At 46.6% G+C, this 26,841-nt stretch overlaps 1 protein-coding gene across 1 annotated transcript in view; it reads left to right on the top strand.

The window, feature by feature from the left end:
- The window catches only part of LOC132521141 (kalirin-like), a 110,530-nt gene that overhangs the window by 75,279 nt on the left and 8,410 nt on the right, over positions 1-26,841 (top strand). Inside the window, exons 17-24 of the mRNA XM_060150455.1 lie at positions 2,554-2,677; positions 3,779-3,838; positions 17,800-17,827; positions 18,347-18,518; positions 19,699-19,820; positions 20,485-20,616; positions 22,139-22,303; positions 24,082-24,160. Coding sequence (XP_060006438.1) covers positions 2,554-2,677; positions 3,779-3,838; positions 17,800-17,827; positions 18,347-18,518; positions 19,699-19,820; positions 20,485-20,616; positions 22,139-22,303; positions 24,082-24,160 — 882 coding nt within the window. The remainder of the gene's footprint in view (positions 1-2,553; positions 2,678-3,778; positions 3,839-17,799; positions 17,828-18,346; positions 18,519-19,698; positions 19,821-20,484; positions 20,617-22,138; positions 22,304-24,081; positions 24,161-26,841) is intronic.

The following is a 26,841-nucleotide window of genomic DNA, read 5'->3' as shown; positions in this document are numbered from 1 at the left end:
CCATGTGTGTTCTCTCTGACCTCTGAGGTGAGGGATGATGCAGATGGGATGCTGTCCAACTGGGCGACCCTGAGGTGCTGACGTAAACCAGAGGCTAGTGTAGAAGGCGGTGGGCTGGCTTGCGGCCTCCACCGCTCTCCACGCTGTGTGGTCACCGGCGGCCGGGTGGAGGAGCTCCCGTGAGATATCTAAGCAGCAGCAGCAACAGAGCTGCGCCTTCTTGGAGCTTTCTCTAGCTCAGCGACAGAGACTGCTGACCCCACCCTGGCCTCTCTAGGTAACGCAGACCCAGCTGGAAATCAGCGGTGGCCCCTAAATGGCAACAGGCCTGATTCATTTTATCCTAAAGGCACTTGGTTTCAGTACCTTTTATGAAGCCTTGGATATAAAGGCCCTCAAAGCATTGAGGTTCTTACTAATCAATGACTTACAGAGCTAGCTAACTCATAATGAGTTGGATCTAATTATCCAGGCACTCAGCACTTCTCCCTTGCATCTTTTGGTCACTTTTTCATACCTTCCATGGGAGGACTGGTAGGAAGGGTGTCAGGCTGGGCAAAGGAGAACAGGTTCAAATACCAGTTGGTCATTCGGTTCCTTGTCAGTGTGGCTCTTGCACAAGGGTTGGTGGGAGTGGAGCAGAGCAATGGACTAAAAGTGGTTGTCACTATTTATCAGTGAAGGACACTCACCGTACCCTCCCCAGGGCTGCCATGACCACAAGGGTCAGAGTTGGTTGTGATGCCTATGGGATAAATGTCACTGAAACCCTGTTTCCACATCAGTCCCCAGGCTTGTGGCCAAGAGATAGAAGCTCCCCAAACCATGATGACGCATTCTTCTGGGAAGAAGAATACGAAATTGAGCGTGTCCTGACACTTGTACTACTCTGAGTCTCCTTCTCAGTGTTACTTGTAGCATTTCTAGTTTCTCACCAATCACACTGAATGACCCAGAGGTTGTGATAAACATAGGAATGCAGCCCCACGCTCACACGCACACGCGCGTTGCCGGCCGCCCTAGGAGTCGTTTCAGCAGGGACCTCCCTGACTCAAGAGGTTCTCAGAATAAGCCAGGGACATGGCTTTGGGGGTAAAGATAAGGGATGAAAGTCTGCAGTTAAGAGTGGTATTATCCGAGGTTCATTTCGGTGACCGTTCTCACTCAGAAACAACAGTTGGAGTGAGAGCTGGTATGCAGGGACTCCCAGGGAGCCTGCCTCTTCAGGAGGCACAAGAGAAGGTCTGGCCAAGAGATTCTTTTCTGCCATCTGAAGGAGCCGCTTTCCAAAAAAAATTTGAGGACATGACTATTATCGCTCTTTCCTACTCAGAAAGTTGATTGCTAAACCTCCATGCTAGTGATAAATATCTTGAGAACACTTTCCCCAGGTCATCCTGAAATCTGTGACGTTTATGGAGTTTTGTGGAGGAGTTGCTATGCGTTTTGGAGCACCTCCCTTCCTCCTAAACCTCATAGGCCTCTCTCTCGCCCCTCTCTCCCTTAATGATGCTCTTTTCATTGAGCCCTGTCTGCGTAGGCCTAAATTGGATAAGGAGACATTGAAGGGAAGCCAGCCTCACGTACTCCAGACATGACAGAACTTCATCCAAACTCTGTGACCACACCTGAAACGGATGCTGCCTGCCCAGGGTCCCTGATGCTGTTTGAGACTTGGCTTTTGGTGTCTTTGAGTCCTAACATATGTGGAACTCAAGAGCTCTGCTCTGAGCCTCTCTTTCAGGTCTGTGAAGAAATAGCTCCCAACCCTCTTGTGAGAAGGAAGAAGTTAAGATAGTGTGAAGGGACATTGCCACCCTCACCTCCCTGAGAGCATGCGTTGGGTCTTCCCCCAACAGGAACACTGTAGGAGCTCTTAGTGGTTGTCAGACAGAGCCTTGTATTCACAAACACTGAGTGATGTGGAGAACATAGACCAAGAAACCCTTCATCCTAAGTCATCCAGATAAATGAGTGGTGCCCACGAGGTTTATAAAGTCAAATGCCCTAGAACCTCCCATCTGTACTACGGTGTTTGGGAGTGGCCACAGCCTAGACACAAATAATGAGATGAAAACCTCAAAAGCATCCTTTTGGGTCTTTATATCTGATCCTGGGAAAGTACCAATAGCTTATACACTATAGAATGTACTTCCCTCATCTTTCCTAGTTTATTGCCCCCTCCCCACAGTCTTCTCCCATCCATCATACCCATACCCAGGAAGGGAATTCCTGAGTCCTATAAGGCCTCATCAGTATATGAAAACTTCCCTCGGTAGAGTTTAATCACTTAGTACCCAGACTTGCCTCAAATGCTACAACCAACCTTGTACATCTATTGGGAGGGGTCACAGTTCATCCTCACTCATTTCCTGTTGGAGGTGAGATCTGCTGCCAGCCACCACAGGAGCTGGTGTGCAGGTTTGGGGCCTCTGAAGCAGGGGCTTGACTGGAGCGCCTCACCTACTGACTCACCCAAGGGTGGCAAGCCCACCCACCGCTTCACTCTGCCCTGACCTGCCATTTTGATTGGTGCATTTTTTGGTACAACAGGAAGTCATGTTCATGGCATACTCTACGCATGAGAAAGCGGGCGGAAGTGGAGAACACGGGTAAAAGTGAAGCCACAGGGCCTCGTAAACCCAAGGATATTCTGGGCAACAAAGTCTCTGTTAAAGTGAGTAAGGTGTTCCGGAGCTGTGTCCGACCTCTCATCTACTCCCACCCTGCAGCATTCTCACGAGGCAACTTGGGTGGATGGGGACCAGAGGGGAAGTAGTTTAGTAGGATTTTGCATGCGAGATCAATTTATTTTTTATTTTTTATTTCTCCTGGCAACTTCGATTCAAATAAGTAAGTATCTCTTTTTTTTTTCTTTTATACCTTCCTCCTCATACTGTGCAGAAGTTTTATAGCAAAATTATCTGCAGTACTATTTATTCTCTTAGAAATGCAAGATGCTTGACTCATATTAAAGTACTCAAAGCCACCCATTCAGTATCCTAGGTTTGAAAATACATGCAGGGTAAAGAGATTAGACATGCTTTCCAAACCTCCAACCCTTTGAAGTCTGAGGTTTGGAACTTAAGGGCTACTGTGTCCTTGGTGAAGTTTCATTTCTTTTCCCCAGAATTCAGATGCCATCACCTTCAGGCCTATGCATGGGCAGAGAAGGGAGGCACATTGATGAAGCCCACGTTATTGCTTTGTAGCAATCCAATTGTTATAGTGAACTCGCTGAGTCTAAGCTTTGACAGACCCCTGTCCGCCATCTTGAAACGACGTGATCTGTTTTCTTTACATTGGGCGCTCAGAAAAGACAAGGCTCCGGACAATGGAAATTAAACCGCTGATGTTGAATATTGTTATACTGTGTGATTATCTACCCGAGTCTTCCTGAGCAAAATAAGAAAAATCCAAACCCATTCTAATGTCCTTCTTGGGGAAAAGAAATTGTACTCTCTCCCTCACCCTCATCTGGGAAGTCCGGCCCCACAGGAGACAACAGTTTAAATTCGACAGCACTCATGCTTCATTTGGTTGCTTCCATCGCTATTTCCCGTGAGATGAGCGGCTTACACGATCCCAACCTCCTCTCCCTGAAAAGAGCATGCTGCCGCCCTAGGTGATCCGCACCCCACCTTAGCAGCACCTGGTTATTCTCTGCCCGATTTCCCATGGTCCATGCTTCTTTCAAGTTCTCCCCACCCTCTAGCCAAAGCTGCCTGTGTTCTAACTGTGTTCTCTTTCTTCCCCCTTCCTCATGCTGCCCATCAAGGAGACGAACAGTTCCGAGGAGTCAGAGTGTGATGACCTTGACCCTAATACTAGCATGGAGGTAGAAGCAGCTATTGTTGTCCTCTTTCCTGCAATGATTGTCTTTTTTCGATGTGTTCTGTAACAGTGGCCTTGCTAAAAGTGACCAGCCAGTCCAGGATACATGGGCATCTCTCGGTGTCCCGTCCAACTTACAGAAAACAAAACAAAACTTAATTCAGTTGGATTCTGATAGGTAACTTTTCCTAGGTGCATTTTTTAAAACTTCTGGTTCTCTTGAATGCTTGCTTAGTATTTTCTTCTTTGGCAGATTTGGCTTTGTGTATAAAATAGCCAACTTCGTAACTGGAAACTTAGAAAACATTTTTTTCATGGAAAATAGCATTATAAAGAGTGGTTGGTTCCCAGCTAAAGATAAGAACTCATTTGTTTTAGTTTCTCCTTCCTCCCTTTCCCCTCTTTTTTTCTTTCCCCTGTATGTTCTTTTTCTTCTGGGACTTACTCCTCCCTGAAGCCTCCAGTAAAATCATGGAGTAGGTATGGTTTGGGGGGAAGACCTGGCCCCTAGCCAATAGCAAATGAGGAGTGACCGCAGCAACTCCAGAACCCCCCCTTCTCCAGCCCCCAGGGCTCCCGGGCAGTGGCTGTTCCTGGCACGGAGGAAAAGAGCCCTGGGGATCACCTCCCTCCTGTAGGCCTAGCAGAGGCCTCTCTAGAGACAAGAAGGCTGAAATCTTGCCCGGGGGCCTTTCTCATACTCCAGGGTTACAAAGATGTGGAGTGAAACCGGTACCTCCACCAACAAGAACCTCCAGTCAACTTCCAGGTCCTCCTAGGCCAGGAACTCTTTGGGGTAATAGAAAGAGGACTCTCACATGGCTTGCCACTGAGTGACAAGCATCATAAATTTACAACACCTAGAGAATTGGAGCAAACTTGGCTTTCCCTGTCATTTTGCCCTTCAGAGTAAACTGAAATGCTTTTCTCCAAATCTGTACCCACATGCCCGATAATGGATAAAAGTTTAGAGATTTCTTCTGCGCACAAAATACAGAATATTTTCTTAAAACCTTTTCCTTTTTATAGCCCTATGCTTTTCACTTAACTAGATGCACCTTTATTATTCTTATTCTAATTTGACCTAATCCCAAAGAAAGCCACCACCATATTATGACAACCACCACAAAACCCAGGGAAGACCATGTGGCTCCAGGAGGCGTGAGTCAGCGGTGGGAGGCACCAGTTGAGTTGAACCAGGCCAGAGACCAGTGGCTGAAAGTGGGAGTTCTGCCAGGATAAAATAGTCCCCATGGCTGTGGGTGTTGCCATGGAGTGAAATCTGGCAGGTGTGGGCCAGTGCGTGGCTCCCCTGCGGGAGGAGGTGGATATAGTGCTCATAGCCTAAATGTATCTTAGAGAATGGGGAAGGCGGGGGAAACTTCTGCCTCTGCTTTCCTTGCATTTCGTAGGATAGGCACCAGCTCCTGGGAAGCCCACATCTGTCGGCCTGCAGATGCCTCATGGCACCTGTATCTCCAGACCTCAGTATTGCTGGCATGTAGTGAAAATGTCATCTGCAAATATATGGAGGGAGAGGGAAAGCCGGGTATCTGTGTTCCACAAGGCAATTGGGGACGTTTTTCAGCTCTGGTGAACTAGGGGGAGAAGAATGACTTTCCCACTCTACTCTTCAAAGGAAGAATTGGGCACAGGGAGATGTGGGACCAGATGAGCAACATACACTGAGAAGGTTAACCGATGTACTCCGTTGCTCCATTCAACATTTAGATAAGCAAAAGCTCGCATGCGCACGTGTCTTAGCCCTGCTTTGCGAATTGCACACGTTTCTAGGGTTCTTATTCTAGGGTTCTTATTTGCACAAGCTGTGTGAGATGGGTCCCAGGGAGGTGCTGCTGGTGCATAAGGAAAGGTGTTAGGATGTCAGTGCTGAACAGAAGAAAGCCAAAAACTGTGTCGATGCATGTCTGAAAAGTTTTCAAATATAGTAAGTTGAGGCAGAACTGGAACTCTTGAGGGGCATGTGGTTGGAAGCTGCAGATATTCTGGTTAACCCGAGGTTTCTGTAGCAGGTGTGCCCGCAGCCCTTGTGTGTTCCATGTGGGTCCTTGCAGGGCTCAGCAAGCTCTTCTGAACTGTGTTGCCGTGTTGAAATGAACTCTGAGCACATAAGCAGGTGCTGAGGGGAAGCAGGCATCTTGGCACTGCTAGTATTTTCAGACACAGATAACAAATAAGATATAGAAAGTCAGCCTATTCAATATGAACTGAGAATTTTCTCAAGGGGTAAGTAGGTAGCTCTTTATTGCAATGTCCATTGTAGAAGAAAATGGTCGGGGGTGCCTACTGAAGAGAGCTAAACCTTAGAGACCCAGTTTGAGAGATAGGTGGGCTGGCCACCTCATAAAGGACTCTTGCTGTTAAACTGATAGCTTTGGGCATCATTACCAGGCCTAGCTTGGCCCCCAACCTCACTCTTGTCTTTTGAACCTGATGACTGCAATAGGTGTTGTCTCATTGGGAGCATGTGTCCCTGTGCCCTGCTGAGCTGAACTGCAACTCCTGTGGCCTGTGCTAAGATCCCCTGGGCCTGGTCCCCCAGCTGACACCCCTGCCACATACCCTGTGCGCTGCTCAATGTTAGAGCTCCGAATGCTAAGTCCTGCCCTGCTGACTGCCCACCCTTGACCTGACGCCAGCACGTTGATTCCAAGCCTAGCCATGTGTAGGCTCTTATCTCCTGCCTCTGCATGAAGATCACTTCCAAAGCATTCTGACTCTCAGTTGGTGGGTTGAAGGGTTCCTTTAAGGAGCAGTTTCCTGGGGTCTTTGCTTACACACCAGCTGCTTGCTCCCCGCAGGGCCGGCATATGTCCCAACATATTGTTTTAGGGAGATATATAGGCACATCCTTGAAAGCTAATTAAGAGGAAAATAAAGCACCTTGAACCCTAGGAATCTGATTTACAAAGCTTTCCGAGAATACCCAGTTATACAAAGGGAGGCAGTTCTGCTCTAATGTGTACATCCTTTTTCTTCCCCTGTAGAGACATGCTCGTGAATGTTCTCAAGTACAGGCCCACCTCCCACTCCCAGCACCACAGGCCACACCACCAGCTACTGCAGGACTGGCTCTGGGTCTCTGCGATCCCCTCGTGGCCACAACCCCCTTCCCTCCTGCTGATGCGTGGGCACACCTCAGAGGGGACCATTGTAAAAATGACACGGATCTGTGCACAGTTCAGCCTTCTTGTTTACCCTGCACTGATTACGCTTTGGGGGTGGCAGTGGAGGGGGATATTCTATATGAGAGAAATGTCTCTGCGTGGAAGAAGGGTCAAATCAGGCTGCAAATGAAACATTAGGCTTTCTTGGGAACGAGTGAATATTAATTCATTTTTTCCAGTAGCGCTTAGACCGCTGATTGCCTTTTATTGACAAGGTGGGCAGGCGTGATGGTGGGCTGGATGCCATATGCCCACCTGCCAGCTTCTCATCCTGCCCCGCCCAGGCTGGAGCCAGGGCTGGAGGCTCAAGGCTCAGAATCCCCCCCTCTTAGCTGACACCCATCTCTGAGAAGCATGGATTTCTTCTGAGCTGTACTGGATTTCTCCCAGGACCCAGGCTAGGAAGGCTTCCACATCCGTGCCACGTCTGAAACGTGGTCTGTCGATGACTGTCGATGACTGTCGGTGCTTGGGTTTTGGCATCTACCCTCCAACCCCAGCACTGCCACTTGTCCGCAGCAGGTACAGGAGTGGGAAGGCCTGACCCAACCTCCCAGTCCTGGGCCTCGGTCTTCAGCCCAGCTTTTACGTCAAGTCCAATTAATTAAATGCATCTTAATTGTTTTGTTAATGCCCAATACCACTTTTAGCAGAGATGGTCAATCCATCAGAGTAAGAGGTTGTCATGATTCCAAAAAGACTGCATCTCTGCCCCAGCCATTTGACGCGGGGCCAGCCTCCCCCACGGCACAGGCTGCGTGCGGTCATGATGCCAGCCCCCAGGTATTTAGCTCCGGGTCGAGGTCGGGGTGCTCGCTGTGTAAGAACCGGCTTGGGATCCTGTGGGAGAGAAGGCACTTGGAAAGGTGAAGCTAATTTGGAAGGAAATTTCCAATTAGGGTAAGACTCATAGACTCTCAGAGTTGATGGAAACTCGGAACACTTTAGTTAACCCTATCCCCTTCATTTATTTACTCTTTATGGTGATAAAATATACACGACATAAAATTCACCATTTTTACCTTTTTTAAGTGGCATTAAATACTTTCACAGTGTTGTGCAGCCGTCGCCATTATTCATTCCAGAGCTGTTTCATCATCCCAAACTGAAACTGTAGCCAGTAAACAATAACTCCCCTTTACTCTTCATCCCTCCAGCCCCTTCCAAGACTTTGAGAAGAGGAAACTGAGGCAGAGGAAGTTGTAACTTCCTGTTCAAAAGTGAGCGGGTGCCCTGAAGGCAGTTTCTGGTTTTCCCTGGCCCTCGTTCCCCCACCCAACACCATGCTGCTCCTCTCTTGGAGCCCCTCCCACCTCCCAGTCCAGGTAGGTTTTAATCTAAAACACAGATTCTGGCAGACAAGAAGACGTGCCTTCCAGGGCCAATTTTCCTCTGTGAATTTGTTGTTTAACTTTCCAGCTCAACAAAGAGGAATATCTTTTCTGCCCATCCAGCCCTCCAAGGCTGAAGTAGGACTTAGATGAAAGTCACGCAAAGGCAGTATCACATGGAAACAACACTGGAACAGGGGCCAGAAAACCTGGACTGCAGTCTGGGCCCCGTCAGCTATGAGACCTCCGGCCGGTCAGCCTTTCTGAGCCTCGGGGTTCTCTGTGGGAGGTCGCACAGCTCCCAGGGCACGGGTGTTTATGTAAGGGACATGAGCCCTTTGAGCCTTGTGCAGATGTAAGGTGTGATATCCAAAGACTTTGCTCTCCTGAACGTCTGACTCTGACAACAGTGAGACCCCAACAGGAGAGAAAGGAGAAGATTTCTGTGTTTTGCCCCTGAAACTTGCTTTGCAGGGGGTGCGGCGGGAATGGCCTGGGTACATTTCCTCCCGAGACCCAGCTGGAGTGTCCACTTCCGGCTCTGGGCAGGGCTTGAGTGGCCAGAGCTGAACGTTTCTTTCCCTCCCCAAATCCACAATTCCCCAGGCCCAGCTTCCACGTCTTCAAAGAGCTAGGCTGCTGCTCCCACCTCAGCTGCCTTGGCGCCGTGTCCCAGATTCGGAGCTTCAAAATAACTAACCTAGCCAGACAGATTGAAGGAAACGTTTACACCCCAAGTCGGGTGACTGACCTCCTGGCATCACCAGCGTTTCTACCGGTGCCTGTTTCTGCATTTTATAAAAAGGACGTTTTAACGAAAAGAACTCTTTGGAGAAAAAGTGAAGCGTCACACGCCTCTCGTTTTATTTTTACAAAATATTTTCTTTGTAATAGACCTGAAAGGTTGGGCCCGGAGACTGACGCTGCTTTGCCTAGCTCTGTTCTAACTCCACATGCAGATTGATTTATATTCTGCCACTGGGAGAAGGGCACTGAGCGGACTGGAGCTGGCGTTTCTCCCTCCCGGGAGGTTAATGACAAGATCTTCTACAGCATTAGTCACGTCTATCATGCTTTCTGTTCCTTCCAACCGCCTGGTGAAGATGCGGTTTTCTTACCCTCCTAGAAGAAGCAGGTTCAGAAAGGTCATGGTCGTACAACCAGGAAAAAGGGCAGGTCTTGACTGTGGTGCTTTGAGATGCCAAACGTGGCAGGTGATAGGAAGTCTGCTCCCCAAGGGAGGCTCAGGTACTTTCCTTAAGGAGGGTCAGGTTCAGGCCCTCCTCTGTTGCGTATTTGCTTGTTAGAGGAGAATTTCTTCCTCAACAACTTTTTTAATCCCTTGACAGCTGGGCTAATTATTTGGCCTCACCACACCCCTCTCCCAATGACTCAGGAGTCCAGACATAAAAGCCAAGAAAGAGGTCCAATTTCAAGGGCCGGAAATGTCTGAATTGGTTTCTCAGACCAGCACAGTCACTCAGCACACCCTCACCCTCGTCTGCAGGCCTAGCCCATTTCATTGAGGTCATACACCAAGGAGATTACAAGGTGCCACTGACCCAGGAGAAGTCGCTCTCAGAGCCAGCTATCAGCGGGGCAGAGGTCACCACCTCCGTTGCCCACACCCTGCGCTGTCGAGGTCCACCTACTGGCTCACTCAACGTGTTTTTCTAATCAACTCAATATAACAAAACCCAGTTGACACAAGGCATCGCAGTGAGTACTATGGAGGGCCAAAGAATTATGTAAGATCTGGTCCCTCCCACTGCTTGCTGCCGTCACATGAGGGAGGCAGCTCTGATTAAACGCCTGCATTATACAGCAGACTTCGAAACTTGCTCTGATGGAGGCATGGAGCCATTCATGTACTCGTTCAGTGAATATCTAGACACCCACTCAGGCCCTGGGCTAGTAGCAGTGGCTACTGTTTATCAGCCTTTCCTATATATCTGGCTCCGTGCTGAGTCCTTTCCTCCCAACGGCACCCTGACGTAGGTACTATTATCATTATTTTTGTTTTACAGGTGAGAGAGCACAGAGAGGTTAGTAACTTCCCCAAGGTTATGTATTCACCACCTGTCTCCCAGAATGCCTGTGAGCGTGGTCATTGGCTTCCCACGATGGCAGGGTGTGGGTTGGAGGGACTGATAGGATGGAAACAGTCTTGGAAAAAGGTGAAGGGCCAGAAAAGGGCTTGAGCAAAGGCCCAGAGGTATGAGAGTGCCTGGCGCATTTTGAGAAGAGACTACGGTCTGGGTAGCCGGGGTTTAGGTGTGTGGGAAGAGTGGTGGGAGATAAAGCCTGGCAGGTGAGTTGAAACCAGACTCTGAAGGCCTCGGGGGACTTGCTAGGAAGCCTGGACTTAATCCAGTGGCCAGTGAGGAGCAGTGGAAGGTTGTCAGGCAGAGTCAGGGTGATTCATTCTGGACTTCAGGAAGATCGCTGGCCCCTGACTGAGAACAGTGGGGACAGGCAGGCCTGTTGGAGGGCTGTTGCCATCCATCTAATGAAAGGTGGTAAATACCTGATCCTGACGGGCGGGACAGGGGGAGGAATGAGCGCCTGTGAAAGGCAAAGGAGGAGCAGTGGGGGAAGCAGAAATGACAGTGGCTGAGTGCAGCTGGGGACGTCAGAGAAGGAGCATTGGGCATGAGAATTCCCACAAATCAACCTTCCACTCTCCCGTGGCCTCGGAACACACTGTAACCTGTTGTGGGTCCACAGACTCTGGGAGGGTGTTTCACTCAATAAAAGAAGCTTAGGGGATAGGGGTATGATCAAGGTCAAATCGTTGAGGGAGGAGACCTCAGAACATTCATCTATAAAGACTTTGAATATTCAAAGTCAAGATCTTGGCTTCCAAGTTGCAAACATGACTTATAGAAGGGAAATGATAACACCGCCGCTTCACCATCCCACCCTGCAACCCCAGTCCCGTCCTGACAGACTTCTCTGTGGCTGACAGCCCCGGGAGACCCATGCATGCACAGCAGTAAACCCCCTTTCTGTTCCTTTCCCCTCTACTGTTTTGTGGGACAGGCGATAGATTTTTTTTTCATTATTCTATTAAAGTCATATTTTTACCTTTTTTATTTTTGAGAACACAATAAATGTTCTTTAAGCAAAACACCGAGGAGAAATAGGAGAGGGGTTTGGACTAGACGTCCCTGTGAAACAATGTGCTCCACATATGGACATTCATAGCTCTACGCAGCAATTAGTGCTCATACGTTCTTCCCAGGAACACATGGAACTTTTTATGAAATTTGACCACGTACTACGCATAAAGCAAATCCCATCAAAAATCAAGGAATCAGTGTTGTATAGACCAAATTCTCCAACCACATGCAATTAAGTTAGAAATCAGCAAGAAGATAATTTTTTTAAACCTCATACATTTGTAAATTTGAAAACAATGCTATTACAATGGGGTCAAAGAAAAAAATGGTTGAAGAAAACTACTTAGAGCTAAATGATAATGAAAATACTTGGGAGGTACAGAACTAGTTCAAAGAGAGAATTCTATTGCTGTTCAGGATTGTGTTGCATTTATGTATTTTTTTTTACTGCAATTTATTTTATGTCTTCTTAAGAGATGAGCAGAGGTAGGAATATTTTCTAAATTTTTAGAGAAATGTATTCTAAAAAATTAGAAAATCGTGTCTGGTTTGGCCAGATTGGAAACATGAAGGGTTAAACCTCCAAACCAGAGATCATACCTCAATTTTTAGAAAGTGTTTTTCCGGTATCTGTTCATTTTATTGCCAAACCTCATCATCTAAAATCCCTCTCCTTCCTCCTCTGAACACAGATTCATATGAAACAAGCATAAAGAGAATAGAAAGAAGAGGCAGAAGACAGAAATGTTGTTTTAGTCAAGGTAGCTCTGAGTTGAGTTCAGGACATTTGGTTTGAGTTTCGTTTGACCATTTTTATTCCCTCAGCACTCTCGATATGTAGTTTTTGTTTTTGTTTTTTGTTTTTGGTTTTTTTGTGCGGTACGCGGGTCTCTCACTGTTGTGGTTTCTCCCGTTGCGGAGCACAGGCTCCGGACGCGCAGGCTCAGCGGCCATGGCTCACGGGCCCAGCCGCTCCGCGGCATGTGGGATATTCCCGGACCGGGGCACGAACCCGCGTCCCCTGCATCGGTAGACGGACTCTCAACCACTGCACTGCCAGGGAAGCCCTCGATATGTAGTTTTGAACTGTGTTTTGTGACAGCTGATGAGGGATTTAGAAAAAAACAGGTATTTTTCTTCTGGAGTCAGTTGACACCTGCTTTTCTATGCAGATGGGATTTCACCCTCACTCTCAGGTCTTGAAGTCAGAATCTTGGGCACTGACTGGCAAGAAAAATAGACTCCAGATTTCCTCAGAGCTCAGCGCATTATTCATTGCTGGTTGATTTCGCCTGTGATTCTCTCCTGTTACCTCACTGCCCTGCCGTTTTGAAGAAAAATCAAGAAAACGGATGGAATTCTCTCCGGAAGGAAGAAATTGGGTTGCTGATGGACCGCGTCATGGTGGTTCTAGGAGGACGCACTACCGCCTGCCGCCCTCTGCTGTTCAAATGAAACCAGGCTTCCCAGCAGTTCTTTCCCACCGGCCTGTACCAGCCTCCTTCTCCTCCTGCGCTTGGGTCTCCCAGAGAGACAGTGTGCATTTTATGTAAATGTCTTCTTCCCTCCACGGCCACTTCCATTTTAGATTCCAGATCTCTCCTCCTGCCCAGCCACCACTTTACGTGGCCCCCAGACTGTTTCTAATGAAGGCAAATGTTAGCATTTAGGAAATAGCTGCATCTTATGATTAACCCTTCGGGTCCCAGACTGACGCCTCAGGTCCCTGCCCACACCACCGGTGATCATAAGACAAGGTGGTCAGGAGACCTAAATTCTAGTCTACTCATTGAGTGGCCGCAGTTAACTTGATTTAACAAATTTTACTTGATCTTTTGCTATGTGCAAGGTGCTATGTTAAGCAACATAACAAACAGTACGTAAAACCGTACATGAACAGGTTACTATCTTTGAACGGTTCACAAGTCTGGTGGGGCAATTAACATGCAGGGAAGATGTGTGGATAGATGGCAGCGCGTGATCAGAGCCATAGGGAGCAGCCTCTGGAAGAGCAGCGAGGAGAGGAAGGTCACTGTTGGCTAAATCTCAGACCCTGACTGACCAATGAGATTCCAGAACAAGTCAAGTTCCAGACTAATGGAAATCCGAAAACACTCCAAGTTCACAGCAAGGCATTTTCTCAACTCTCCTCCCCCAACTTAGGACCCCACCATATCACATTTTCATTGCTTTAACAAATATCAACAGAGCACTTATGTGCTAGGTATTACGCTAGGCTCTGAGGCAATGACAATGAAATGAAACGTGGCCCTTGCCTGCATGGGCCTTGTAGTCCATAGGGAGCCGCAGGCAAATACAAGATACAGTGTGAGAAGGTTGGCATGACTCTTCTCCAGTCCATACTCTGATTTGCTTCAAAACAGAAAGAGAAATAAATGAGGGAGGAATCTCCTATGGGCAGAATCCAGAGTCACAGTTAGGAAAACATGGGTATGGACTTTTTCCAGGCTCTTGGTCCTTGCTGGAGGAGTTTGCAGAGGAGGACTGGGTAGAGATGAGATGTACAGCAAGGATGGGGATTAAAGGTCAGCAGGCAGGCCTTTGACATCGATGACAAAGTCTCGCGATGCTTTTCCCCAGACCTTGCCTCTGCACTGAGCACTGAGGTGGGAAGAGCTCTGGGGGCCAGTTCCCCGTCACTGTCTCCGTAAGGCTGCACTTAATTCCCTGTCTCCTCTGGAAATGGGAATAGGTAACAGGTGCTCGGCACCTCTTCCCAGCGCTTTGGAGGGGCAAGTGAAGGAGTTTGTGAGTAGTTTATGCCAGCCATGCGAGGTTAAGCAAATCAGTGATGGTATTACCATTGTCAGCAACACCTAGGCCAGCCAAGAGGCAGCGGCATGAAGACGGGTGCCTTCCACAAGCCGCCTCCAGAGAGAAGCTGCAGTTAAGCCGTATCAGCAGCCTTTCTCTCCAAAGTCCGCACTAAGTTCTACACGGAAGCTAGGAAGATTTTCTTTTTAAACGGTGCCTGTGTTTAACAATATACTTAACACGGTTGGGGTTGTGACAAGAAAGAGGAATAAGGTAAATTCTCTAAGCAGCCGTTTGGGATGTTTATAGAAGTACTGCCACAGTGCAGGTTTACGAAACCCCACTTAACTTTTTATAACGTAGGAAAGTGCCATTTGTCTCTTCCATTTGTCATCTTTCTCCTCCCTGTGTCTCCTGGCGTGGACTCGATGTCCTGCTCCCTTGTGGATTCCCATCAAGATGGGAAATACAGGCCGTCGAACAAAGCTGCCAGCATTCCCAAATCTTTTTTACCCTGGAGTCCTTATGATTGAGTGGGGGTAGGACGAGAGAGAGGGCAGTGCTCCGTGTTTGCTGGAGGCTGGCTATCGCCATCAGCCAGCCTCCCTCCTGGACACTGTGAGCCATTTAATTCCATCTTGCCCACTAGACCATTGGCCCAGGGAGGGCAGGCCACCACCACCTAACCAAGGGTCAGCTCAGTAAATCTTCATGAAATAGAGCCCTTCAGTCAAACAACTTTCCAGGTGGGCATTATTGTCCCCAATTTACAGATAAAACCGAGGCCTCAGGTGCTTGGGAATGTTGTTCAAGGCCAGGGAGTGTGTCGGCTTAGGGCCTGGTACTATGTACTCTGTCTGCTGGAGAGTTTACAGTCCCTCCTGCAACCCACACTCTTAAGACCCTCCTCTCTCAGAGGCCATTGATTTTATTGTTTTGGTTTTTTTAAATCATTTTCCAAAACGTTTGCGTGCCATTGTGTTTGAAAATAGACTCTATTCAAATAGTATTATACCCAGGAGTAATTATGTTACAGATCTTTTGGCCCTACTTCCAGATTCTGTGTATGAATCAGCCCTAAATTCATTGGAGAACTGAAATGTGGACATAGGTCAAATACTCATTCAACCAACATGTATTAAATGCCCATTACGTGGCAGACCGGGGGCTAGAGGCCTGAGGTACAAAGATGAATCACAAGTGGCTCCTGTCTTTGAAGAACTTACGGTCTAATAGCTCTAAGTGAACCATTTTTTCCTTAAAAAAAATATATTACAAAAGTGAAACATACTGACTGCAGAATATTTGGAAAGCCCAGGTAAGAAGAAAAATAAAAAAGGAATCACCAATGTGCAGATGTTTTATAAATCCTGAGGTCAGGGCCTATGGCTTAGCATCTCTGTATCCACAAAATCTTACACCAGCCTCAAGAAGCAACGTTTTTTGAATGGGTGGGTGGACGGCCACCCTTCATCTCATCACCCCAAGAAGACCACTATTAACGTTTAGGAAATATTCCTAGTTTCCTTTTCTTTGACTGTGAAATGACTGGTTCGATGTCATTCTCCCACCTCACCTAAGTCAGGTGGACCAGTTTATGGCCTCCTTAGCACCCCCTACAAGTGATGCTGGACTGCCCACCATGTGTACTGGTAGTTTAGTTAATTTTTCAACTAGAGCAACTCTTCACACTTCTCTGCCTACCATGGCCCAGGGCCTCTTCACATAGAGGCGGTTTCTAAGGTGTGGGAGAAGCAGTCGCTTTTACCAAATGCCCCATGCATCCTCCACACCCACCCTCAGAAAAGACTCAGGGGCAGGAAGTTGGTTTATCTGAGATCAGTCCCCTTGGATGGAGGGGAACTTTCAGCAGCTTTCCTCAACAGGCTGCATGTTGATTCACCTGAGGCAGCTTCTAAAACTGCTGGTCCCAACCCCACTTCACACCCATTAAAACAGAATTTCTAAGCATGAGGCCCAGGCACTGGGGGTTTTGTGTGTTTTTAAAGCCACCTGGGTCAAGGGTTGAAAACCGTTGATTTAAAAGCAGGCCGGGCAGTAGTGTGAGTGGCCTTTGGAGACTAGTATAGGGCACCGTGATGGTCAGAGTCTTGAGACACTCAGCCCCGGGACTTGGCGTTGCAAGAGTTTTCTGCAGCCTGCTTCGTGAAAAACCTGGGTGGTAGATGCAGGCAATCGGTGTGCAGAGGGGAGCTCAGAGGAGGAAATATCTTTTTCCAAAGGGCTCGTGTAGATGCCTGTGTCAGGTAAAACCACACAGAAGCCAAGCTCACCGATGACTTGGGTAAATTGGGGAGATAAGTGTGACTGCCCCAACAGACGATTTGCAAGACACATGAGCCTCCTAGCTTCATTATGAAGGAAAGAAGAATTTTGCAAGATGAACTGTTAGAGATAAGCCCCTGCAACGATAGGCCTCTTAGCAGAAGGGAGATGATTAGACTTAGATAATTTATTTAAATAGTCACTGAATACTTGTTATTTGTCAAGCATTGTGTGACATACAATATTTCATTTCATCTTCATGATAACGCTTTGTACTAGGTATTATTTATCACCATGTTACGGTGAAGGAAAGTGATGATAGTAAGTTTTTAAAAACGAAGATAAAATCACATTAAGCAAAAGAGGTAAGCGCCAGCCTCTCCTACTGGGAAGCCCAGATTTTGTTCCCCCCACCCAGCTTTATGACCCAGACTGTAGGATTACAGGTAATACAAAACATAGGAGAAAAACCAAGGCGACATCTTCTCAAGAAGGGGTAATGGCCAGTCGACTGGAAGGTCTTCCCTTCTGTGAGATCCATGGTGTCACAAAGCAGACATTGTAATGTGCAGAGGGCTCCAGCAGAGCCTTTGCCAACCAGCCACGTGACCAGATAGGTCCCTAGGGCAGCCCAAGTCTCTGTTTCCTCAACCGTGCAGCCAAAAGTGCTGTGCAGTGCCTTGCAAGTTGCCCTGTGGAGGCCTGGGCTACAGGAGCAGTTCAGTGGGGCAGGATGGACAGCTGGGACTTCCCTCTTCCCCCTTCAACCAGACAAGCTCTGCATTTAGCTGCTGGAAGGAAACCACTGGGCTGGTTAATGTCCATGACTCTTCCAGTTTAATAGATGTCAGTCGCTCTGTTTTTGAAAATTCCCGATGCTGGGAAGCATCAGTGCCATCACGATGCTTGAGTGCATATTGAGGTGGGGGAGAATGGGTTTTTATGCACAGGGCAGGGAGGAAAAGCAGGTGAGGTGACGGAGGATAACAAGGCCAGCTGTGGCCAGCCCAGCTCTGTAGTCACAGTAAACCTGCCTGGGGCCCGGGCTGCCCAGAGGGAATGTGAACAGTCAGAGCAGATGGGAAAGTAAACCAGGCGCCCTTGTTGTTACTGCAGTAGTGAAGCAGTCACAAGCCACAGGAGCTGGGCTCCACGCTTCTCGCCCCAAACTGTACTTTCCTTTTACTCACTAGGATAGAAGTCTCCCGTTCTTTTTTAGTAGTTTAGGATTTAAGCAATTTTCTGTTTCTTTGTGTTTTTCAGATCTTAAATCCAAATTTCATCCAAGAAGGTGAGTTAAAAAGTGACAGAATTGAGTACGTGGCGATTGGCTAAATAAATTACGGCAAATCCAGCACTGAGGTAGCACCTTTAAACAATGGTGATATAGTTCTTTACTTACGGACAAGGAAAACGTTTAGGATACACTGTTAGGGTGAAAAAGACCACACCTTGTAATGTGTATAATGGGATCCACTTTTTGTAAGAAAATATGTGTTTATATAAAGTCTAAAATGATATATACCAGACTGTTCACAGTAACCCCTGTGTGATGTCACCATGGAGCTTTTTCTTCTCTTTTTTAATCTATATTTCCTAATTTAATCTAAAATAAACATTTATTACTTTTTTTTATTACTTTAAAAATACTTTCTCACGGGACACAGGTGGCTCTACAGAGTTAAGCTGAAGGTTATTTGAATCGTTACACAACATGGGTGGGGAATGAGAGGGTTGTGTTATACAATAGCTGTTTTATTCTGTCTGTTGTGAACGATGCAAATTTATATCGATGTTGATTTGACCACAGTGGCGCCAGAATTCCTCGTGCCCTTAGTGGATGTGACCTGCTTGCTTGGGGACACAGTGACACTGCAGTGCAAAGTCTGTGGGCGGCCAAAGCCCACCATCACCTGGAAGGGTCCAGACCAGAACATCCTTGACACTGACAACAGCTCAGCTACGTACACGGTCTCCTCCTGGTAAGCTAACGTCCCCACGTCAGCAACCCCAGCACCTGGGTGCAGTACCCGGAGGCTAAGTCCGGCATGTAGCTCCTGTTCTGGTTACTTGGTCTCAAGAGAAGAGCTGCCCTGGAGCCTATTCTAGCCCAGAAACTTTGTGCCCCTCGGAATCCTGTGAAACAGTGGTATACTCAATTCCTTCATTAACTAAAGAACAATTTTCTTAGAAGAAACAAAAATGACTTACTCCAAAGTGTGCAATAGAAAACAGAAAATCCAGCCACAAGCATGCTTCTCACAAAGACTATTTAACAAATTTGGTTGGCTGCCTCCCAATTATTCTGTTAATATTTACTGCGGCTAATTAAGAACTTTCTTGCACAGTACTGCTTACAGAGGAAAGCCGTAGCAAGCCCTAGATGCTTAAGAAACATTTATGGAAGAAACAGCTAGGATCAAGACACTGCATCCTTTAACTTAATGTTTTTGCATGTGAAATGGGGTTCCCAGCAGAGACTCCCTGGCCAGGTCCTGAAGTATCAGTGGACCCAGGGAGCTTAGCTTGAGAGTCAGTGCATGGTGAAGCTCATGAAGATCACCAGGTTCTGTGGCGACCAGTGGGGAGGGAGTAGGGCTGGCTGTGACCTCTGCATTTAACCCTTTCAGAGCAGTTCTTCCCCTTGATGTCCTGGACCCCAGGCTGGGACTACTGGGAAAGTTATTTAGTAGAGGAATTTGCCTTTGCTTAAGTCACTTAATTATCTTGAGGGTCCCACATGTAGAATGTGAAATACTTGAACATTTCATTCTCTTTCCATTTTCTTGTACCACTTGTTATTGATTGTGGACTGAAAATGTTTTGGGACCAAGTTGCTAGGTGGCAATGACACTAGTAATATTGGGGACCAGTATTTGCATAGGACTTTATATATTTCAAACCACCTTCTGATTCTTATCCCATTGTACTCCTCTACTAAGCCTCATTTACAACCAACTTGAGAGATGGGCATGGCAAGAATTTTCTTCCTCTGTATGGCATTGGGGAGATGGAGAGGCAAGGTTCTCACCCAAGTGTATAAGAAGGTAACAGAACAGGGACTAGACCTTGGTCCTAAGGACTCAGCTCAGCACCCCTTATACTTTTATAGTCACTTGTCTCATTACTGGAGTCTGAAGGGCATCCTTTTCGTGTCCCTAGTGATTCCGGGGAAATCACCCTCAAAATCTGCAATCTGATGCCCCAAGACAGCGGTATTTATACCTGCGTAGCAGCAAACGACCACGGCACCACGTCAACGTCTGCTACCGTTAAAGTGCAAGGTACAGTCTCTTGGATAGTCAAACCTTTTTTGTGCTTTCTTTTTAATATTCATTTTCTAATTCTGGTAAAATACACATAACATAAAATTTACCATCTTAACCAATTTCAGGGGTACAGTTCAGTAGTGTCAAGTACATTCACACTGTTGTGTAATCCATCTCTGGAACTCTTTTCATCTTGCAAAGCTGAAACTCTGCACCCGTTAAACGACGACTCCCCATTCCTCCCCACCCCCGGCTCCTGGCAGCCACCATTCTACTTTCTGTCTCTATGAATTTGTGTTAGTCAGACATTTTAACTGGACATTACAAGGGATCCCTGAGACCTGGGAAAGAAGAGGTACATTGTGAAAGTTCCAAAGCAAAGTTCCAGCAAATGGGAACAGAATGAATCTTTGATAAGAGCTGGCCGGGCCCTACCGTACACCTCCTAAAGCCTAGTTCTCTGACCAAGCTTTCTCTCCAGGGTGCAGCATTTAGTCCGAGGAAGAACTTCTGACAGCAAGGTACATCTCCCAGCTCTCTCTCGGGCCTAGGGAAAGGTGTGCCACTCGGTGGAGAAGGTCGTAGGAAACATTTGAGACACAGGTTAGGTGTGTCAGCCTTGGTGTAAAATGCCAAGTTCTGCAGAAATAGCATTTGACCCTAATTTCTGTCTCTGTAGGTGTTCCAGCGGCCCCTAACCGCCCCATTGCCCAGGAGAGAAGCTGCACCTCTGTGATTCTCCGCTGGCTGCCCCCATCCAGCACGGGAAACTGCACTATTTCTGGTTACACTGTGGAGTACAGAGAGGAAGGTGCGCCGTCTCCCCCTGCTCTTCTTTTTCTATCTTCTCTTTCTCTTAAGGAGGGCCTTCAGAGTCATAAAACTATTTGCCTCTACGCCTTTCATCAGCTATTCCTTCCAACTGTTGTCTTCCAACTCAGCACAAAGGCCTCAGTGCCGGGCTACAGCCACCTTTGATCTCAAACACCGAGCAGGGTTTTTTGCCAGAATAATGACTTGTGGCAGGTTGCAAAGCACCTTCACGTGCACTTCTCTGCTTAACCAGCCCGATCACTCAGACAGGGACCATCGGGCCTATTTTACAGATGATGAGGCTAAAGCTTAAAGAAAGCTAAGAAACACAAGGCTGGGGTTCATAAGAGGCAGAGCTGGCGCGAGAACCCAGGTCACTAGTTTGCTAATCTGTGACCTTTCTCCCAGAGAAGTAACTAGGGTGGCAAAAGCAGAGGTCTACCCCACCTCCGCCCGCCAACTTTACCCCCAGACAAACTTTAGAGACCCCTATAAATATATATATATATATGATGACTTTTCAAATTGTTCAGTTTTTAAATTTGTTACATTTACGTGCTAAGCGTGCATACATTTCCTTAGCAGTTAGAAACAACTATTATCCAGAAGAATTAGTTGAAATGAGAAGCTGCCAGGTAGCTCTAATTGTTAAAACAAAACACCTCTCTGAACCGTGTGATGAGTCACACACCTGCATTGAAAGCAACTGCTGACACCTGGAACCAGAATCCTCCGTTTTACTCTCTGTTACTCCTCTTATTTTAACCCTTCTTTCTTCTCTTAAACAGGCCCTCTGCAGTTATAAAGCTGTTTATGTTTGCCTCTTTCTTTAGCTGTTCGCTGTGTCTCTCAACGCAGCACAAAGGTATCGATCGATGCTGAGCTGAGAGACGTATCTCTCCAAGCCTGTATTTCCCTTAGCATTATTCAGGTCACAGTTTATAAGATGAACTAAGTTCTCTTGGGAAAGTTATTTAATCATTCTGAGCCTTGGTTTCTTTATCTGTAAAGTGAGATTAATCCTCCCAACCTCATAGGATTTCTGAGGATTTAAGTGAGAAGGTTAAATGAGAGAATTATGGGAAGACTCCTTCCGCAGTATTTTACATGTACCTACTGCTCCATACATGTTCCTTTCTGTTTCAATTTCCAAACGCATATTTTCTCTCACTTTGTTATTAATTCACAATATACTTTTCTGGCCTTGTTAAAAATGTGCCGTGTGTGCTTCTGTAAATTCTGCATGCTCTATGTCTTTTCACTCTCCCATGTGCCCATTTGAAAATGAACAGACTCTACAGGCCAGCTGCTTGTACCGCTCTCATGACGTGTTCAGTCTTTTAGGAAATTGAACCCAAACCTGCCACAGTTAGCCCACAGGCTCTCAAGGCCCGAGGCAGTGACCACAACTGTCCCTTGAATGGAATGTGTCACTTTTCCTTTCTTTGTTTGCTAAAGGTCTTTGAAACAATGTGCCTCTGGCCTTTCCTCTTTCCTTCTCCTCGGAAACTGTGCCCTAGGTTCCCAGGCCTGGCAGCAGTCGGTAGCGTCGACCTTGGACACTTACCTTGTCATTGAGGACCTCAGTCCTGGGAGTCCTTATCAGTTCAGAGTCAGTGCCAGTAACCCCTGGGGGATCAGCCTTCCCAGCGAGCCCTCAGAGTTCGTGCGACTTCCAGAATACGGTGAGTCCCAGCCATGCCCAGTACCCCAGGCGATAGAGACAAGACACCTGGCCGACTGTCACATACTCACTGGCACTGGCTGCCCACTGGCATGTCACTGCCCACTGGCAGTGTCAATAGGCCACTGAGCTAGAGGTGACCTGGATTTGCTTGTCGGCTTCTGCCAAGTAGCATTTCAGAGGCCTCACGAAGGGTGTTTCCGTAAAGTACAGGGCTCAAGTTAGAGCTGCCACCCATGTCTACCCTGGGCCTGCCAGGTTCCTGGGCACCTGTGTGCGTCTCCAGGGACCAAGAGGGGCAGGCAGGGGCCGTGAGTCGCATGGGTGCTACCAACCCTCTTCTGAGACGGGAACGCTGAGCCACCTCTTCCCTGGGAACCCCTGCCGGCCTAAGTATACCTCAGCCCCACTCACCAATTTAAAACGGGGAGAGGAAGGCAATCTGCCTGAAGGATTTGAGTCAAAATGAGTATTCAATAGTTTCTCCACCCCCAACCCTCCCAGAATGTCTTGTTTCAACATGGATATGTTTTTACGTAGATGTGTTGAATAACTAAGATACGCATTTAACTAGCTGCACATGAGTATTTCACAAACGTGGTTCTTATTTTGCCCCCCTATTCATTAGCTCATCAAGCCACCTTGGTCCCTGGGACATTTTGTAAGAGGAAACTTGTTAACCTAAAGAAAGCTCCAAATAGCAAGGTTTGGGGCAGGGCAGGGCAGTGGGCTGTGTACATTGGGGCAGGGAGAGGAGGTCACTGTAGTTAAAAGACAGTGAACCTGTGTCTTGGGGTTAAGGGCATCCTGGAGTCTCAAGAGGAGCTGTGGACCCTCTAGGGCCCCGGGCTGCAGCCCCGCCCCTGTGGTTAGCTCCGGAAATGCTCCCCAGGCCTCTCCCCACTGCCAGCCGGGTTCAGCTCTGCTCCCAGGGGCCTGTGACTCACTGGGAAACCTTGGCCCCAGTTCTCTATTTCCTGAGAACTCAATATGGGTAAGCCATGTCCAGGCTCAGCCCGGCTGTGCTCTGGGCAGCCTGAGGTGACCGGGATCAAAAGAGACGTGCTGCAGGCTTGACTACTCTTCTCCCAGGCCACTGCCTAAATCCCGCTCAGGGATGACCGCTGCTTTTTGTGAGCCTTGCTCCCCAGCAGTCAACACAGATAGATATTGGTGTGCGTGCTTGTGTGTGTGTGTGTGTGTGTGTGTGTAAATCATTGCCAGGGAATTAATGCATCATACAAGGTAATACCACCGAAGATTTGGGGTTAGGCTAAATCACTCAATACACCAGATAAGCTCATTCATGCTGAGAACAAAGGAGTGAGAAAGCAGTTTTTAGAATGTTTGGAGCACTTTTGTTTCCTTTTCCCCTTGGCCGTATAACTCTTCCCCTTTCCTCTCTGCTGCAACCTCCCTGCAGCCCTGATTCTCACTGGCTTTTCTAGGCCTTTCAAAGTGTTTTTCTTTCTCCCCTTTAATTTTTTCTAGCAGATTTCTATTTGACAACATCCAGAAGTTACATCTCTGATTGTTCGGAGTTTTCCCTTCGTTTATGGAGATGGTACAGGGAGTCTGACTCTGTCATGTCGGTTTCCCCTTGGATAATATTTTTTTAAGATAACATTTCAGAGAATTGTGGCATTTTCCCACTGAGTTAGATTCCATATTTAGTCATGAGAATTGCTTTGGGGGTGATGCTGGAGCTTTTCTGTTAACCTTTTCGTTATTCTTATATGGCTTTCTCAATATTATAAATGGATTCTTTCTCTTCCAAAGATGCTGCGGCTGATGGTACCACCATTTCTTGGAAGGAAAATTTTGATTCAGCTTATACGGAGCTGAATGAAATTGGAAGGTAATAACCCAGCTTTCTGTTCCTTTATTCATGAACACTTAAAAACATCACATGATAATAACGACTTCTTGTTTTGTGTTTCTTTCACTAAGGGCATTTTCTCTATACTAAGAAAAAACTAGAGTATTTATGTGTATTTTCTATGGTTCTTTTTCTAACTGCTTACATTAAAGTTCTCAGCCTTTCTACTTTTCTAATATAAGAATTTAAGGCTCAGTCATTTCTTCAAAGTACAATTTTAGCTAAATCCTGAGTTCTGGTATGTGGCATTTTCATTATTCAGTTCTAGGTATTTTTCCTTCAACTATGTTTCTTTTCTTTGACCCAACTGTAGAACTGTTTTAAAATTTCCAAATGTATGAGATTTTAAAAAATTGTCTTCTTACTACTGATTTCTAATTTAATTGCTTTGTGGTTGGAGAATTTGGTCTACATGATACTGATTCCTTGATTTTTGTTGGGACTTGCTTTGTGAGTACTATATGGTCAATTTTCATAAGAAGTTCCATGTGTTCTTCAGAAGAATACATAAGCACTAATTGTTGGATACAGGTCTCTCTCTCTCTCTTTTGGTTAGAAAAATGTGTCCTCGAAAATGAAAAAGGATAGAAATGTGACTTTCAACAGAATAGTGAAAAATAATGTATCACCTGTCTCACAAAATCGTTGATGGGGAGGTTTTACATGCCTGTGATGTATTGGTCTCCAGGAGGTCTAGGTGAGAGAATGTGGGTAGATCTTACAAGTCACCCACCCTCCTGTGATGTGTAAATAAAAGAGCACTCGGCCATTAGCGTCCTCTCCATCTCTGATTGACGGCTCTCAATGAACGGTAAAATTTCCTACGTGGTTGTGACAGAGGTTGTGGAGAGAGCAAAAATGTTCGTTATTCCCATTTCTTAGGCAGGAGTAACAATGTAATTCACTGCCTTTTGTTACAGCTCCTTTCATCAAAAACCAGCTTTAGCTCTACTTTCCTATCTTCTTTGTGTAGCCAAACAGAAAAGATAAAGCCAGTGGAAATTGACATGGTGATGATGATGAAGCTTTCTGAGTAATATAGTATTCTGGATACCATGCAGATAGTATACAAAAGCTATTTAAGCTAATCCTTACAACACCATGAGGTAGTGTTTGAGTAGATTTCCGGTAAAGGAAACTCAGGTTCAGGAGGTCAAGTAACTTTCTCAAAATCCCACAACTAGTACGTGTAGAACCAGGATTCAAGCCCTGGGCCACCTGCCTTTAGCCTGTGCTTGTTTTACTAATATATGTTGTTTCTCATCATAGCAATTTTTGTCAAAAGTAAGTTCTAGTAGTTGAAATCTAGTTTTCTCCGTGATATTAAAGTTTGTGAAGCTACATATGACCCCAATAATAAGCAAATCAAATCCCCCTCTGGTTCTAAATGAAATTGGTTCCACCACCTGGATGTACCGGTTAACTCCTCCCCAAGGCCTGTATTTGCTGTTGATAGCCATAGGCTAAGGCACGTTTTACATAGAAGAGATGGACGTTTTGATATTTCTTAAGGGGAAATCAATTTTCTGATCTGTTCCAAGCAATTGATTTTTTTTTTAATTTCATCTCCAATAACCTGAAGCTTTCCCTCTCTCCCAAGTAGTATCGTCTTCATCTTTTTAGAAGATCCTTTAAAATGCTATATATTAACAGAATGGAAATAAAACATGTAGATACTTACATGAGATACATAAAACATATCTGTGCCAGGGCCATGTAAGTGAGTCAGCTTTCTCCATCACACCTAAACCTAAAATTCTAGATCTATATGACTATCTTGTTAAAAATAGCTCTCCAGTAATTAAGTATTACAAAAACCAAAAAAGAAATAGCTTCACTCCTATAGCCCATCCATAGAAGCAAAGAGCACCTGAGCATGGCATACTTAACCAGAAATAAACTATATAGGCACCATTGCAGCTTAAAGAAGCCAAAGACTTATCCCTTGGGAATGCTACCTGGTTACCTGTACAGGATCCGAAAAGGTAGCGGTACCAGGCCTCCAGGTAAGGATGGCAGGTTGAACACAGGCATCCGTTTTCATTCCCTCCTGAGACTTCACTGAATCTACAGTAAAGGATGTTTTTTAAGCAGGCACGTAAAGATGAGGACCTTGGAAGAAGAGACAGCAAGTATTAGAAGCAGAAAAGGAGGTGAACGTGGCAAATGACTGAGAGACCTGAGAAACTCAGTCCAAGTCAGCTATGGGGTCAAGCGAGAGCCAGTGTAAGTTTTGCAGCAGAATTCCCGGAAGGCTCAGGTGCTGGAAGCATCCAGTACCTCTGGAAATATGTGTAAAGAAGATGCTAAAGTTGGAAGGGTTGTCTGAACCTTGTGTGAGAAGAAACTGTGGCTCCAGGCCTCCTCCCCAGCTTCAGGTAGCTGCGTGATTGTCCTTCCCGATCAAGGAAAAGACTGAAGATTTGTCCCCTGGAAAGGGTGGAACAGAGTGCCTCTGTTCTCAGGGACACCAGCCCCACTGAGGGCAATGGAACCACACTCCAAACAGGGCCCCTGTGAGAATAGATAAATGCTAGATTCTGAGGACCCCTGCTGTCCTACCCACCAGACCTCCAGAGGTGGACAGCCAGGGCCTCACCTTCCAGACAGAAAGTAGGAGGGTCTTTCTCTGGAGAATCTGACCAGCTCAAGAGGAAAGA

The sequence above is a fragment of the Lagenorhynchus albirostris genome, chromosome 5 (assembly GCF_949774975.1).
Source record: "Lagenorhynchus albirostris chromosome 5, mLagAlb1.1, whole genome shotgun sequence".
Classification (NCBI taxonomy): Eukaryota; Metazoa; Chordata; class Mammalia; order Artiodactyla; family Delphinidae; genus Lagenorhynchus; species Lagenorhynchus albirostris.
This window is presented reverse-complemented; position numbering and strand designations above follow the sequence as displayed.